Consider the following 15806-nt stretch of genomic DNA (forward strand, 5'->3'; position numbering starts at 1 on the left):
AACCTCTGCTGGCATCTGTTTTTGCTGTTTGTAGGCAGAAAAAGGAGGGCAGAGAGGAATTACACAGAGGGGCAATAATTTCACCTAAACGAGAAGGAAAAAGTGGCAAAAGAGAAAATATACCATTAATAGCTACTTCAACTCTTAACCTAAATTTAAGTCACCACCCTCTGAACAGACTTTACCTTCTGAATGAAGTTTTCTACTTTGCTTTGCAGTCCCCACCACTTGAATTTGATGGTCACCAGCTTATAGGCACACATCTGAGGACAGTCAGGGTTGCTTGCCAGCTCCTTCTGCATGAGGAAAATTGAAAATGGGCAATCGTGACTTAAAATTGACTGTTGCGTAACAACATCACAGACGTACATGAAGAAAATTACAATCTCATATGTGTTTAATTCAGGTATTTGGAAATTTGAAATCATTTTAGCAAAAGCAGCAGTATTCCCCTGCTGCAAACCCTCCTTCCACAGACCAAGTTACTTCCTGGCTCTACAATTTAATAGGCGCAGTGCTCGGCCTCAAGTTACACTATTCATATTTCACATTAAATACCAAATTCAATTCAGTTCATATCAATAGTGAGCCTTTAATACCTAAAGGTTCTCATAACACCATTATCGCACTCCCACCGTGGATGTGGTGAGGTCTCATCCATTTTATTGAGCCTCAATAAAAAAACCATGAGGAAGATTAGTCATCGTCTTGCCTTCAAACACTGGCAAGTGGAGGGGCACTGTTTTTTGTGTGTTTTTTAAATTAATTAATTTTTAAATTTTTGGCTGTGTTGGGTCTTCATTGCTGCGCAGGCTTTCTCTAGTTGCAGTGAGCAGGGGCTACTCTTCGTTGCGGTGCACAGGCTTCTCATTGCAGTGGCTTCTCTTGTTGCAGAGCACGGGCTCTAGGTGCGTGGGCTTCAGTAGTTGTGGCTCGCGGGCTCTAGAGCGCAGGCTCAGTAGTTGTGGTGCACAGGCGTAGTTGCTCCGCAGCATGTGGGATCTTCCCAGACCAGGGCTCGAACCCGTGTCCCCTGCATTGGCAGGCAGGTTCTTAACCACTGCACCACCAGGGAAGTCTGGGGCACTGTTTATTAACTGAGGTATTTTTCAACTGAAAGGGGGGACATTTAAAGGGATGTAGCAGCAAAAGTGATCTATAACTATCAAGTATTTGAAGGCAAATTCCATACATCTGGACTTTAACTTCCATAAATGAGTACACCTCATAGTTTAAATGTAGTAGGGAATCAAATCAAGAGTTAGGGTAAAAAAGGAAAAATATTTTAAAAAAAAAAGAGCGAGGGAGAGAGATGGGGGACTATATGGACAGAAAAAACAGAAAAAAATGTTCGCAATTTACTTTCATAAGAAAACATGAAAAAGCAATTAGAATTTGGATCCTCAAAACATGTCACCCTAGGCCCAGAGTATAGAAACTTACTCTGGATTTTTAGGTTCTGCATGCATGCATGCATGAATAAATAAATAAATAAATAGGTAGGTAGAGAGAAGGAGAGAGAGGAGGCAGAAAAGGCAGAAGAGGAGGGAAAAAACAAATACGGCAAAGTGCTAACAACTGTCCAGTCTAGGTGGAGGTGTTTACTGTTCTACGGGTTTTATGGCTGCCTCTGAAATTTTTCATTACAAAAACTGGGTTGGGGGGGATTGCAAGCTATAGTATTGCTGATGATTTCTGTGAAACTTAGTGCAGGCTACTGTCCTAGTAAGCACAATATACTAGCATGTTTACTTGGGGGAGAGGGGTGAGTGGTGTGGGAGGGGTGAACCAGGAGCTCACGGCACACATCAGTGTCTTCACCACGGACCCACTTAGCACCACTGTTCTCCCAAGGTGGTATATGCGGGAGACCGATCCACTCCCGAGCTGACCGAGGAGAGAGCCTGGGACGGGCCCAGAGCAAAGGCAACCATCGTCCTGCCTCTGGAGCTCCCAGTCTAGCATGGAAGGCAGGTATGGTTCAATGAATCCCAGGTGGCAGAGGCAAACTGCAGGTGTGGTCTAGGGAAAGGGCCATCCAGTAAACTCTCAGCCCCAGTTCTGGTGTAATTCCAAGAAGAAAGCTATGTCTCAGGACTGTTGTAAAGACTAAATAAGGCAGAGTATGCTCCGTGCTTAGTTGGTAGGACTCGGAGCTTAAAACAGATTAGTTCTCCCTCCCTTATTCTTTCATAGAGTTGTACCTACCACCTTGAATTTGAAAAACAATTTTAAAATAAAGTTTCTCAAAAGTAGAAAGTTATGGGGACCCTTTTTATAAAAACTAAGTTACAGAGTGAAAAGATTAAGCAGCCTTTTACAAGCGTTCTTCCCTTTTTCACCACTGTTCTTAGCTTCACACAGCACTCAAATTGCAGTGCTGGCGTCAGTCACACTGTGTGCCACTATCACTTCCTGTCAGCTTGCACTCATACACACACCCCACTTTCAGTAAGTTCGTTGTGTGTGAACAAATATTACTTCCATTCAGCCACACGTACATAAAATTTTAAAATGATGAACTTCTAGGTCGTATTCTAAAACCTCAAGATTATTCTTCATTTACACAATCATAGCAACCAGACCACATTTTCCCCCCAAACCCTCAATAATGTTCCAGTGTCAAGTGAATTCTATGATACAATATATGAAAAAATTCTATTTTGGTATTATTAATAGGACTCAAAGTTCTGTAGAGTCCTGCATGACTGATCAACTTTTCTCAGAAAATGTCTTCTGTAATAACATTTCATCTTCTGAATAATGACCTGGTACATGGATTAAATCAATGAGGCAACACCACAAGCATTTAAATACAAACATTACATACAGCAAACTGTCCTTCTGTAGGTGAGTTCTATGGCAACAGAAGGACTTGGCTAGCTCAGCTCTAGTTTTCCAATTTCCTTCCCATTAAACAAGAGTACCAATGTGAAAATTCAGCATGGATGTGTACGTGTGCACATGTGCGCACACACACGTACCCATACTTTATGAACAAGTTTAATTCAGCAAGTATTAAGTGGGCACCATTTACAATCCAATTTGTGCTAGGTGGTATTAGAGGACACACATGTGGTTGGTAGAGAGGAGAGTGACTATGTATAAAAATAATGATGAAACCACTATCCTTGTACCAACAATCCCTATCAGAAGGGACACACCTCTGTTGTGGACACTGTGGCCCCAGACTAAAATCACACATTTGTAACTCCCCCTCCCGTCCCTGACCTGCAGACCCAGCACTTAAGCTGGGCTCTGGTGTCTCTAAGAGCAGTCCACAGCCTTCCCCAGGATGTAGCGAGCTTCTCAGTACCCAGCCTTGTTGAAATAATGACAAGGTTGGTCTTTTACAGATCATTTTTTCAATAAGCAGAGAGCCAGAGTGGAGGTACTCTCTCATCCAATGAGTGTCACTGACATGAAACTTTCACATGAAATACAATTTGGGTGTATGTAGAATAAGGTACTTAAAACTGTGAGGTACACCTGCCAAACGGTAGTGCTAGACTCAGAGTAAGGGGACTTGGGTTGCAGTTCCCATTATGCAAAGTAACTTCCCATGTAACGTGGGCAGGATCCTTTACCTCCCCAGGCCTTAACTTCTCTGTCAGTAAAAGCAAAGGATGGGCTCCACTAGAGCTTTTCATCTTCCACTGACGTGCCACTAAAAGCAGGGGTGAAGGAGTTGAGTGTGAGGGTCGGGGTTGGCCCAGGGCTGCAGGGGGTAAGCTCATGTCCCTGACATTTGATGGCTTGTCTTACAACTTCCTATAATTTTGCATTTTATTCTATAATATGCTTAGGCTTAACAAAATAACCTCCTGCCCACCTACTCAGGCTGAAATTTCCTCTTGACTGAGAACCTCTGATGCACCACTGATTAGTCCTAAGATACCTTCCAGATGGAACATTCCAAGGTCCTATTAATTACGGGCTACTGAGAGCTTCCTTCTCAAACTCCAAATCATTGGACACCTTGTGCTAAATGAAAACCCTGGGTGTTTCTAAAACACGAACTCTTCAGAATTTCCCCACCATTTTATAAAAACAGCAGGATGAAGCATGGTTCTAATTAAAGAGTAAGCTAAATTTAATACACACATGCCTATACCAAACTGGGGCTCCAAGAACAAAGCACACACACGTGACTTCAATAATTACCCAAGTTTGTTTCTCACATTCTTTCTAGTGACTTTGGCAGGCTGCTCAAGCCAATTAAAGTACTACTGGTAATTTACAAAGTAACACTGGTCTATAGCATTTAGTTTAAAAACTATAAGTGATGGGACAACAAGAACCAGTTCGCCGAGCTATCTTCCATGGATCTAAAATGTACATTCAGTCTCAATTTGATTTTTCTTTTCCATCCAATTTACAATTATTAAAAAAAAAAGTGCAGGGAAGAATATGTAAACCAATTAAAAAAATAAACAAGTGAACAAACAGCCTGCTGCCTTTATTTCTTGGCCTAATTCTCCACAGTATCAATACTCTAGTGTGAGGTACAGAAGGTGACTTACAGAAACATAATCTCAAAGATCCCCAGGAGAAAGATGAGAACATAGAAGCTATATATTTTCATCAGCTATCATTATTAATATGTGTGTGATATTTAAGGTCTCATCCAATTCTAAAAATGACTTATGCAATTCACCTCTTAATCTGTGCTATGGTCTTAAACTAGTGACTAAATTAAGAAAATAGCTTTAAAAGTCTCTTTTGGGACTTCCCTGGTGGTGCAGTGGTTGAGATTCAGCCTGCCAAAGCAGGAGATGCCAGTTCGATCCCTGGTCCAGGAGGATCCCACATGCCGCAGAGCAACTGAGCCCATGCGCCACAACTACTAGGCCTGCGCTCTAGGGCCCACGAGCCACAACTACTGAGCCCATGTGCCACAACTACTGAAGCCCGCGCGCCTACAGCCCATGCTCCGCAACAAGAAAAGCCATCGCACTGAGAAGCCCACGCACTGCAACAAAGAGTAGCCCCCACTCGCCACAACTTGGGAAAGCCCGCGCACAGCAACGAAGACCCGACACAGCCATAAATAAATAAACAAACAAATAAATAAAAGTCTCTTTAATGATGACACAGAAAATAGTAAACTTGACTACATGTGGTAAATAAAAGGTAAAATAATCCTTTTGGCATAATCTTTCTGGGGTGGGGTCTGACACTACGTAATTAAAAAGTTTTAAAGCTGCTCGTATCCTATATATACCATATACCCTTTAACCTGATAATTCCACTTTCAGAAATGTATCCTAATTCATCAGGTAAGAAAATAACACTGTAGATTACAGCGAAACCTTGGACTTACTAAACTCAACACCCACTGAAAGAGAGTTGGTGAAATACCTCATAGTTCTTCCAGTCAATCGGCTACTATGCATACAGCCATTAAAAACCATCTTTTCAAAGAATGTGAAGGAAAAAAAATCTTAATATGAATATAAATAGGTATCTATGTATAATATAAATATCTACAGCAAAATAAACTGTGAATTAAGAAATATAACAAATAGCGGTAATGCTGAGACTACAACTGACTTTTATTTTCAAAACTTCATAAATATGTATTATTTTATAATCAGAAAAAAAAATTAACACGCTTGAAAAACAGACTCTAAGGAAGTTTTTGCCTTCAACTGAGTATTTTAGGACAAAGATTTACTTCGCCCTAAATTATCTGGGTACTATTTTAAATCATTCATCTTTGACTATAAACAATCTAAATATTTTCCTGCTTCTTTTCTTTTTGATGTTTCATAAATCAAAGCTAAACAAAATCAAGCTAAAAGCTGAATTAAGATCTTTAATACGTAACTTTAGTTCAGCCCACATTTAATTTTTCCTCATCTTAAACTTCTAAAGCAAAAACAAGGTATACATGTAAAGTATTATCAGCTTCAGAGAGAGTTATCAGAAGTAGTCTTGTGAAAAAATGTGTAACCTTTAAAAAAATGTGAAAAATCTCAATGGGACAAGTATTTGCGACCCCACATTCAGAGCAGTGTTTTAGAATCCAGAGGGCCCAAAGGACTTTCAGCTTGTCTGCCCAGCCTTCAGGGGGCTCGCTGCTGGCGCAAAGCAAAGTTTCCTCTTTGGCCTTAAACAATACAAATGTTTTCTGATTCTTTCCTCCTTCATCATTTGAAAAAATAACCCCAAAGCAAATAAAGGCAAAGTCTGAATTCAGATCATTCACACCTAATTCCAATCCAGCCCAAACCTAACACTTCCTAACCTAATGTAGCAGTAAATAAAATTATTCTACTAATGAAAATACAAGTTTTATACAGATTATAGCATGAAAATTTTAAAAAACAATTGAAAATAAAAGGTAAAGAATGGTTGGTCACCAAAAGATAAGAATCAGAAGTTCTATAAAAAATAAAGTCATGGGCTAACATAAGAACCCAAAATGATCACCCATCTCTACACGATTTAAATTTCATCTGTAATACTAGCTCGTTGTGAAATGTTTCCAAAATTGTATTTAAATAGTTTGTGTATTCACTGAATTCCTTACATTTCACTTTTCTAACTATAAATGAAACCCCTAAGCTCAAATCATGTTTTTAATTTAACGACACATATTAGGTTACTCTGAGGTATGTGGATGAGGCCTAAGGGAGAGTAATGTATACTGAAGCCACACAACGTAACTAAACAAAACGCAGGGTGTTTAATTGGAATGGTGAGCAATCAGCCCATGCTCTCCACAAGAACTACTTCCTCGTATCTGTGACAAACAAATACATACAAATGCAAAAGAGGGGGAAAAAAAACCACCCAAAGGCATTCTGCAAACTCATTTCCTAAAAATGTAGTCCTCTCACAGCTTCATCCTACATGTCAACTGCACATACACTTTTTCCTATTTAAAATGTGTTGGGATAAAGACAGAATAGGTATAAGCTACATCTAACCAGCGTTAATATTTTGCAAGGACACAGCAGTTTTTATAAGGCTCCCTTCATATTTCAATTTTTCAATTTTAGGCAATCTGAACGCTCAATTTCAGCTGCTGATTTCATAATGTTAAGTTTCCAACCCAGATTTCACTAAGAAAGTTAAAAATAAATGCACTGCTGGGGCTGTTGCCAGTGCACCCATCAGTAAATATCAACACAAGATTACAGAATGTATGTGGAGTATGCGTACTGAAATTTCAAGCAAAGCCTGATGCTACAATTCACAGCCATTCCCTCAATTTGGTTTAGATTTTGGTAGCCATTTGGACAGACCAACACTGGACATTATATTCTCTGTAAGTACATGGCAAGTCCAACACTGATTTTTATTTGGTTTAAGATAGTTAACTTGAATTCAGCGAATACTTACTAAGTATCTGTAAATATCTACTATGAGCAAACCCCGTGCTCAGCACTGCACATATCAAGTGAGCTGGACACAGAGCCTACCGCTGAGAGTTCGGAGAGTGACGGGGGGGACGAGGAGGTGGGGGAAGGAAGGGAGCATGAACCCATGAACCGTCAGGTGGCGACCTGACGCAGGACACACCAAGCTCCATGAGCAGGTCATCAACAAAGGACTCGGAAGGGTTCAGGGCAGGAGATTCCTAACTGGTTGGGCAAATGCTAACTGTTAAATGGAAGAAGTAAATGTGAGATAAAGTTCAAAAGATTAAACTAATCGTAGGTTAAACTAATTTCACAAAAATAGACAGGAAAGCTTACTTACTGCCTGTGAGAGAATGATCAGTCACATTTTCCATGCCTCCAAACTTAGTATTTTTGTAGCTCACACCCATTTTACTAATCAGAACTTTACTAAGCATGTGCTTCATGCCTGTGTCCAATTACTTCCAGGAGTGACACCAGGTACAACTGAAATCACAAATTCACGCTTCAAGTGAAACTCATGAAGAAAACTTTATGGCCCTGACAGTGTCAGGAAGACACTCCGCAAGAGGCCCATCCTGTCAAATCACTCCTTGAACCTGAGTGAGACATACCATCCGTCCACGCCTAGTCCTTGGGCTCTGCCTGAGAACAGAGGCATTCGGTACCGAGATAAAGCTAGAACTAAACATGTACCGCTCCTGGGGCACTTAGCTTCTGGAAGACACAGAACGGCTTTTTTGGTGTCCTCTTAGGAGTTGCATAGTTGATACATACTAAGGGCAAAATGCCTATTTTTTATACTGAATTAAAAACCTAGTTGCCAAACCAAGTACTCAAAAAAAATGAGCCATGTTCTAAGGTCTGCTTTAGTATACATAAGCCACAGTGTGGTCAACTAGAAACTAATTATTAAGCCTCTTTATACCACCCACTATGGGTTTCAAATGTGAGATTACAGGGAGGGAGCACGTTTAAAATGCCTTCACATCCCTCCTGGACTCAGAGCCAGGTCTAGATGAAGACACAGGAGAGCACCCTCAGCCTTCCTCCTTGGGCGGCTCAGTAAGAGACAATGCTCATTAGCCTCTAGAGGACGAGGATGGATGATCTGGGCTGCTTTCCTGCCGGTCTCTACCTCAGAGATTTCCACAGAGGGGTTTCAAATTCTCCCTCATCCCCTACTTCCATTCTTCCCATCCCCAGCCAACAGAACCTTGTGGTATCTCTACTTTAGGCCACAGACAACCAAAACTGCCTTCTTTTCACAGGTGTGGGGGGAGAAGAGAAAGGAGTCTTGGCAGCACAGCAGGAAACAAATCAGCATCCCCACAACCCAGAGATGGCTGCCCTCCACCGGCTTGGAGAATCCAGAACGGCCTCCGCGGTAAGTCCAAAGGAATCTAAAGCGTGACTGCGCAGGTGAACTGTACAACAAACTGCTCTGCAAGACCAAGCTCCAACTGCCAGAGCTTTTACATAGAATCGAATTAACTGACATAGAAGACTAACTGCACATGTCTTTATGATTAGAAAGAGAATATTTATATAAAGATATATAAAAAGATAATATAAAAGCCACCACAATTTCTGCATCAACTTCTTTACTCGACCTGATCCCCTAATACCCCAATGTTCAGACACCACTGAGTCTTCTGAAACATGTCAAGCACTGTAAGGGCTCTGCAGATGCTTTGGCAAAGCCTCTTACAAAGACCTTTACAGGCCTAATTATTAACTATCATATATATGTAGACACAGAGGCTGAAGTCTTCATGAGGCATCTGGATTAAATGAAGAAAAAAATGAGACCTTGCCATAATCTTCAAAAGTGTTGTTTCAGTTGGTTAAAATGACAGCTCCTCACCTCATCAGAGAAGGCAAACTGGAGAGCTAAAGGAATCCACATGCAAATGGGTAAACCATTGGTATTGGTAGTCATACCAACATCACAACCCCCGAAACATAAAATGAACCAAAACATGGACACGCGCACACACACACACACATGCATGTGTGGTGCTACACAGAAGACATTTACATCCATGAGAAACGCACAATTTTGCCTTGAAGCCAAAATCTTTATAGGTCATAAATCACTCTCCTATTACTATGCAGAGTCACTTAATCTTAAGTGTTGAACCCTAAATAACAAAATATAATTCACATGCTCAGATTTAAAAAATTCTTTTTTTAGAGGGAAAATGAATACGTATACAACTAAGGTCTGCACCTCTGGGTTTGTAGTTTTAAAAAAAAATTTAAAGTATGTATCGTACCATAAACTAAAAAAAAGTCTGTACTCCTAATACATACAGGTAATATGAAAATCGATTCCCTGGCAATCCCGTGATCCCCTGCTAGCAAAGGCTCTCTAAACTGTGTGGCCTCTGCTTTATGGCTGACCCGAGTCAAGCACTCATTAAGCATTCATAACCACGAGGGGTAAGGACAGGTGAACCAGGACACGTTCGACAGTCCCCAGACACCAGAACCAAGGGAACCCTGGACACTAGACAAAGAAAAGGAATAACTGTGTCATAAATAGGGTAGCATATTCACTGACCTCATTAACCCCAGGAGATGATAGAGGATTTTTATTTCCAAAGACAAAAGCATGACAACAATGATAAAAGCTACCATTTATTGTGCACTTCCCCTCTGCTGGGATTATAACATTCATTATTTAGTCCTCACACAAACCTGAGGCAGTTACTAATATCATTCCCATTTTAGAGGTGTGGAAACCGAGGTTCAGAGTTAGGGTTAAGTTAATTTAAGTCACAACTTGTGATAGATTCACGATGGGTTTTTAATGGATCTCCCTTAGTGCCACTGTCACCTAACAGATTCCCTGACCACTGGAAACGTATGACAGGTATTAAGAGAAGTATCAAATTCTGGAAAATACCATGAATAAGAGAGCCACACAACTGCCATGATGCAGGAGGGCAAAACGGTGCAGATTGGTGAGCCGGGGTCTCTGGATTAAGAGCCAGAATCTGCTATGTCTCCATCCTTTACACATCTCTGTGACTAGCACTGAATCAGGTGCTACAGAAATGGCAGACGTTTCTCTTGTAACTATTATTCATGTTTCTCTGGGCAAGTTTCTAATCTATAAAGTGAAGCAGCTGTATTTACCCCACAGGAAGGTTGTGAAGATTAAATACAACCTTGTCTAATGCCTGGCACCAAAAAAAGGCTTCTTTTCCCTCATCCAGTCTGGTGCAGACAAGCATTAAATACTGCAATGATTCAGAAGGAAAATATCACTGTGGGTTAAGTAAGGGAAAGTTTCAAAGCGATCACGGGGTGTGCACTTAGCTGTGACTACCCTTTGGAATGTGTGCTGGTAAGGTGAGTCTCCGCTGAGGGGCATGGAGGGCCTCTGGAGCGGCAGAGGAACCACCAGGCAGCACTTAGACTGGAGCATTCTTCTATACGATCCTGGGTGAGTGGGTCCAGAACCGGGTTTCTTCTTCCTTTTTGCCTTAAGTACCATGTATTTCTTCCCTATTCTCATACTTCAGAAGTATAGAAACCTTCAACTATTATCCTTCCCTGGTGCTCCCTTTGGTGCCAGGCAAATAGGGCCTGCTGAACAGCTGCAGGAGATGCTGATAAGAGCAAGTCAGTCCACAGGTTCCTGTTTTTCTATATGTTGTATCATCAGCTAGTCAATCCTTCTTACTCTTTAGTTTCTATCTCAGCAGTAAGCGATGCTTTTAAGGCCAGTGTTAAATCTCAGAGAAAGACTTCTCCTCTGACTTACTCTTGACTACCTGAGTTATTTCTGAGATCACAGTAACTCACTGAAATTCAGTTAAACAGTAACCCAACTTATGAGAGTAGCTGCACCTACTATCTTTTGGCTTAAGTCAACAACCGACAGGCAAATAGGTAGAATGGTATCACTACCAGCCAGCACTCTCCCTGAGAAGTAAGCTATTGTTTAACCCCCTCACCACACACACACACACACACACGCACACACACACAAAATGGGGCAATAATTTGCTATACTGCAACCTGAAAAAATGCAAAATTTCACAATTTCTAAAAACGAAACCTATTCTAGAATTTTAAGTAACCATTAATGGATAATAAAAGACAAAGCAATGTTAGTTAAAAAGGTAAAAATCATAAATAAAAAAGCAGTAAAACTCATATTCCAAGTTCCTAAAGGTTGGAAATCAGGTAAAAGTCATAGTGTCAAACTACCCTTGCTGCCTGTTATAAAACTGGTTAGGAGGTCCTACAGGAAAGATGTGTACCCAGACACAATAGCCCACCACATAATATAGCATCACCTTTTCAAGTTTATACCTGAAAAATTGACAATTTGAAGAAAATTCAATATTTAATCCACCTCCAAGTCTCAATTTCATGGCCCTCTATTCCCTGAAAAGTATCATCAGCTAAAGAGCTGGTACTTATTGGGGCCAGAAGGCCTTTGAGAAGATATGGCAACCTTAGAAGCAGACACCTGTCTGCTCTAGCATAGCACTCTCTTTTAAGGCCAGTGTTAAATCTCAGAGAAAGGCTTCTCCTCTGACTCAGGCTGAGTTCTAAAGTTCACAGTGAGAAATCTTGAAAGGGGTGGGGAATTTTTTTTTTTTAATCCATGAGAGTAAATTTAGAACATGCATACTGAACTTGTTCCTTAATTTTTTTTTTAAGTGACATATATCACTTTCTGGGTATTAAAAGTCTCTAGTCATGGCCATTAAACTGAGAGAATCTTGAACCAAACTCTATCCAGAGAACAAATGTGAAAATAATTATGAATCATTTCTTATAGAAGAAAGTCAGACTTATTCTTCATTTTAATTGATGTGCAAGACTGTCCAAAATAGTCTAACACCCATGGAGAACCACTCACTGGGTTCTTCTTGTGGGGCTTTTACAGTAATCCCCTATCTGCAAGCAACAACTTGAACCTAGACATCATTTATCGATGACCTGTGACTGGCTTCAGCATAAACAGATTGGTTACCAAGTACAACCCTGTTGGCGGAAAGTCTGCTCTGGGCATGTTTAGGTTTTTATGCTCCTCTTCTCCTGTCAAATTAGCTGTAATAACTCGCCATCAACACATTAAGCCTTCTCTAAGGGGCTGTCACTTAGCTTAGCGGATGTCTTTAAAATCCATTATATTTCTATAGCAATTTAAATGATTACCTTAACATTGCTTTTCTTACTTCCATGAATAAAGTAAGGGTGTGCTTTTTATTAGAAAACAACTACTTGCCATCAAAATTGTTCTCTGGTGCCCTGCTTTCCGAAATATAACTATTAAAAGGCCAGGAACACGAGACCGGGGAAGGGGAACTTGTTCAGTTTTTACTAAGACTAAATTTAAACTATCAACCTTCACTTAACATGGATTTTTGTACTGCTTCAAGTCTCAAAAGAGAACATTACAATCCCCAAAGACTAAATCACTTGTCTCTTTTAAGAGTTATCAGAATAGCATTATGCTGAAAGTGACAGCCTGGCTCTGTTCTGTTTGTTAATGCAGCACAGACTTGCTGGCCAACTGCAACTGGCTGTGAGTCCTTATCGCAAATAAAACTATTTTTGTGCCATTTCTGTTTTTCACTTAAACGTCACCAGCTCTTCCAGACTCAGGACCTGTCAAGTGTTCTGTTGCCAAGACTCTGCCTGTCAGAAAGGTCAGCATCCAGTACCTTCCAGTTGGGTCCCAAAGGGCCTCTCTTGGTTTTGACTGACTGGAATAACGCTGGGTCTTCATCAGCTTTGTAGTCCTGCAAAGCAAAACAAAGTCAGAAGCAGAGAAGAAAACCAGAGAAAATTCTTTAACCTTGCCAGAACAGCCCTTTGCAGCTACTAAACACATGACAGAAACTGACGGGGCTTACTGTGCTTTGCATAAATGCAGGAAAATGTTTCTATACGATATTAAGTTCTCAGTTTGGTTCTCTTTGCTTTAAGCTTTTACCTTGTGGCAAAACAACTACATAATAAAAAGTAATAAAAGTCCTGACTAACAGTCCACCATGACTGGTTGCTGGATAGCTATCTCTAAGAAATCTTCCAAAACTTTTCAACTGTTTCAGTATTTTGATATACATATAACCACACTCAAGAAATACAGCCGACCCATACCAGTTTTCACAACACCTATAGATGAAGACACTGGACTCTAATGCCTGCTGGAGAGCAACCACCATGACTGGGAACACCGATCAGAACCACAGATGCTGTGGCATCCCCTTGAGCCCTGCCACGGCCGGGTCTGTGGTGGATGCCTCAGTTAGGAGGCCAGCCACTCCAAAGCCTTGTTCGTGGAGAGCCATGGGTACACAGGCAAACCTTAGGGACTACACTCATGTCAGCCCTGCAGTGCCAAGTGAGGTGAGTGAGGGCTTTACGACTCCATATGGGACTCAGTTATATCATGCCATAGGGAACAGCCCTAAAATCTAGGTTTTATAGGAGGTTTTGGTATGTAAATTCTGTTTCCCTTAATATCCTCTTTCTGATAGAATGGAAAACACGAAAGGAGTAAACCTTTTTAATCCCATCTGCTTTACAAAAGTTCTTTTGTCATTTCACACATACATACACACAATCTACAGACAGAAATAAAAAACTACTTTTGAAGAGCTAACATCCAGATTTAAAAAAAGAAATGAGTTGTAACAGTAACAGTGAACAGAGGTCAGTTGAAAATACTACAAAAGGAGAGCCTCTTTCTTCTTAAGCAGAATTTTTAAACCAGGGGTCCTTCACAGCATTTATGTAGGGACCGCATACTTTGAGAAAAATGCCCAGACAAGTCAGTATGAAAAAAAAATCATTGTTTTAGAGATAGGGGCAGTACAAGCACTGAACACATGCCAAAGCATAATACAAACTTTCAAAATCAAAGAAAACATGCTGAGAAGCAGCCAATCAAGACTCAACAGTTATTCAGTAAATGCATATGACATGTTAATAATTCCTAAAGAGAAAGTTATAAATAAATTACGTGAGGAGGGAGAAAAGTGAGGTTCGGTAGACAACAAAACTTTAAAGAAAGATAAATGGGCAAATGTGTGACCCTGAACTCCTACCGCTGTCTTCTAAGAAGCTACAAAAAGGCCCCCCCGAGGGTCAAGACGATTACACAGGCAAACTTGGCTGGCCATGCTGGGCCTTACTGCTAAAATACGCAACAAGGCGCAGCTACAGGCACGAGGTCAGTCAGCACTGTCCAGGAATGACAAACTGGGATGAGCCAACTGCAAGGAGTCAGACAACTGGAGTTAGCTGGTGTGTCTGGGCACATGAGCAGAAAGTTCAATTACTGTCAGCTAACACGAATTCTTAAATTCCAATTTAGAACCGCACCCTAAAAATTAACAACTTCACTGCTGACTGAGAAAAGAATCAACTGTACAGGTGGTCTCAAGACCTGGATTCAGTGAGAAATCAGCTGTCCTACTAACAAATACTTGTAACCCCATAACACATTTTCTTCTAGGTTAGAGGCTTGGAAACCCAGAGATAAACTCAGTTTCCTCCAAAACTGAAAATATTTAACATTATATCAAATAATCACTTTTGACATCATCTCCCTCGATTCAAGGTCTATTTATTGAACAGCCATCACAGAAAAGGTGCATTACATATGCAACATGCAGTGCACAGGATGCTAAGCTAAGAGGTAGTCTAAGGGATCTAAGGACACAAGGAGAGCCAACACCTGGTTCTGGCTCCTAGAAAATCAGTCTAGCTGGGAGCAAAGCAAGAGAGACAAAGAAAAGGTAATCGAAACCCCAGGGACTACATGTTGACTGCCAACAGAGAATGGAGAGGAGAGTTATAGAAAGAATTGAAACCAACCAACACCAGCCAAGGAAATGTATTTTTAAAATGAGTTTTAACATCATGTTTAAAAGTAGAAAAATCTTACTGCTAAAGAACACTGTGTTAAAATTTTTGATGATAAAATTTTAATTATCTGTATAATGCCCAGAGGTCTGACCAGTGTTTAACATTTAACAGTTCATCCCATTTGAAGGAAAAATACTTCCTTTTTTCTTTTTTACTAACTGGGGTGTGACCTTACTGTGGGCATGATGCTCAAGTTTTTGTTTTTTACAAAACCGAAGATATTATGGAGCCTGGCATGAATTGAATAGTAAACACCACATTTCCTGAATCTAAGAGGCTGCCAGTTACAGGATGCTCCATTATTTTATGTACCATTAAGAAGGAAAACACTAAGCCAATAAAACATGCCACAACTGGAAGACAAATCTGACAAAACAGAGACCGCAGAACTATCTCTGAGGATGCTAAACTCACCAGCTCCAAGAGAAAGAAAAAACAAAATCCACAAAACAAAGTGTGCTCAAGTATCAGTAGGGCTGACAGTATACAATAAGGGTAGTACATAAACCAAGGCAGAACTAATTTAAGAAA

The 15806-nt window shown here is 40.5% G+C and overlaps 1 protein-coding gene across 1 annotated transcript in view; it reads right to left on the bottom strand.

The window, feature by feature from the left end:
* Positions 1–15806, bottom strand: part of PITPNB (phosphatidylinositol transfer protein beta) — a 60665-nt gene that overhangs the window by 8144 nt on the left and 36715 nt on the right. The window contains exons 8-9 of the mRNA XM_082640388.1: positions 13064–13141; positions 186–296 (exon numbers count right to left, since the gene is read on the bottom strand). Of these exons, the coding sequence (XP_082496514.1) occupies positions 186–296; positions 13064–13141 (189 nt within the window). The remainder of the gene's footprint in view (positions 1–185; positions 297–13063; positions 13142–15806) is intronic.

This window comes from Mesoplodon mirus (genome assembly GCF_964341445.2).
Source record: "Mesoplodon mirus genome assembly, chromosome: 13".
Taxonomy (NCBI): domain Eukaryota; kingdom Metazoa; phylum Chordata; class Mammalia; order Artiodactyla; family Ziphiidae; genus Mesoplodon; species Mesoplodon mirus.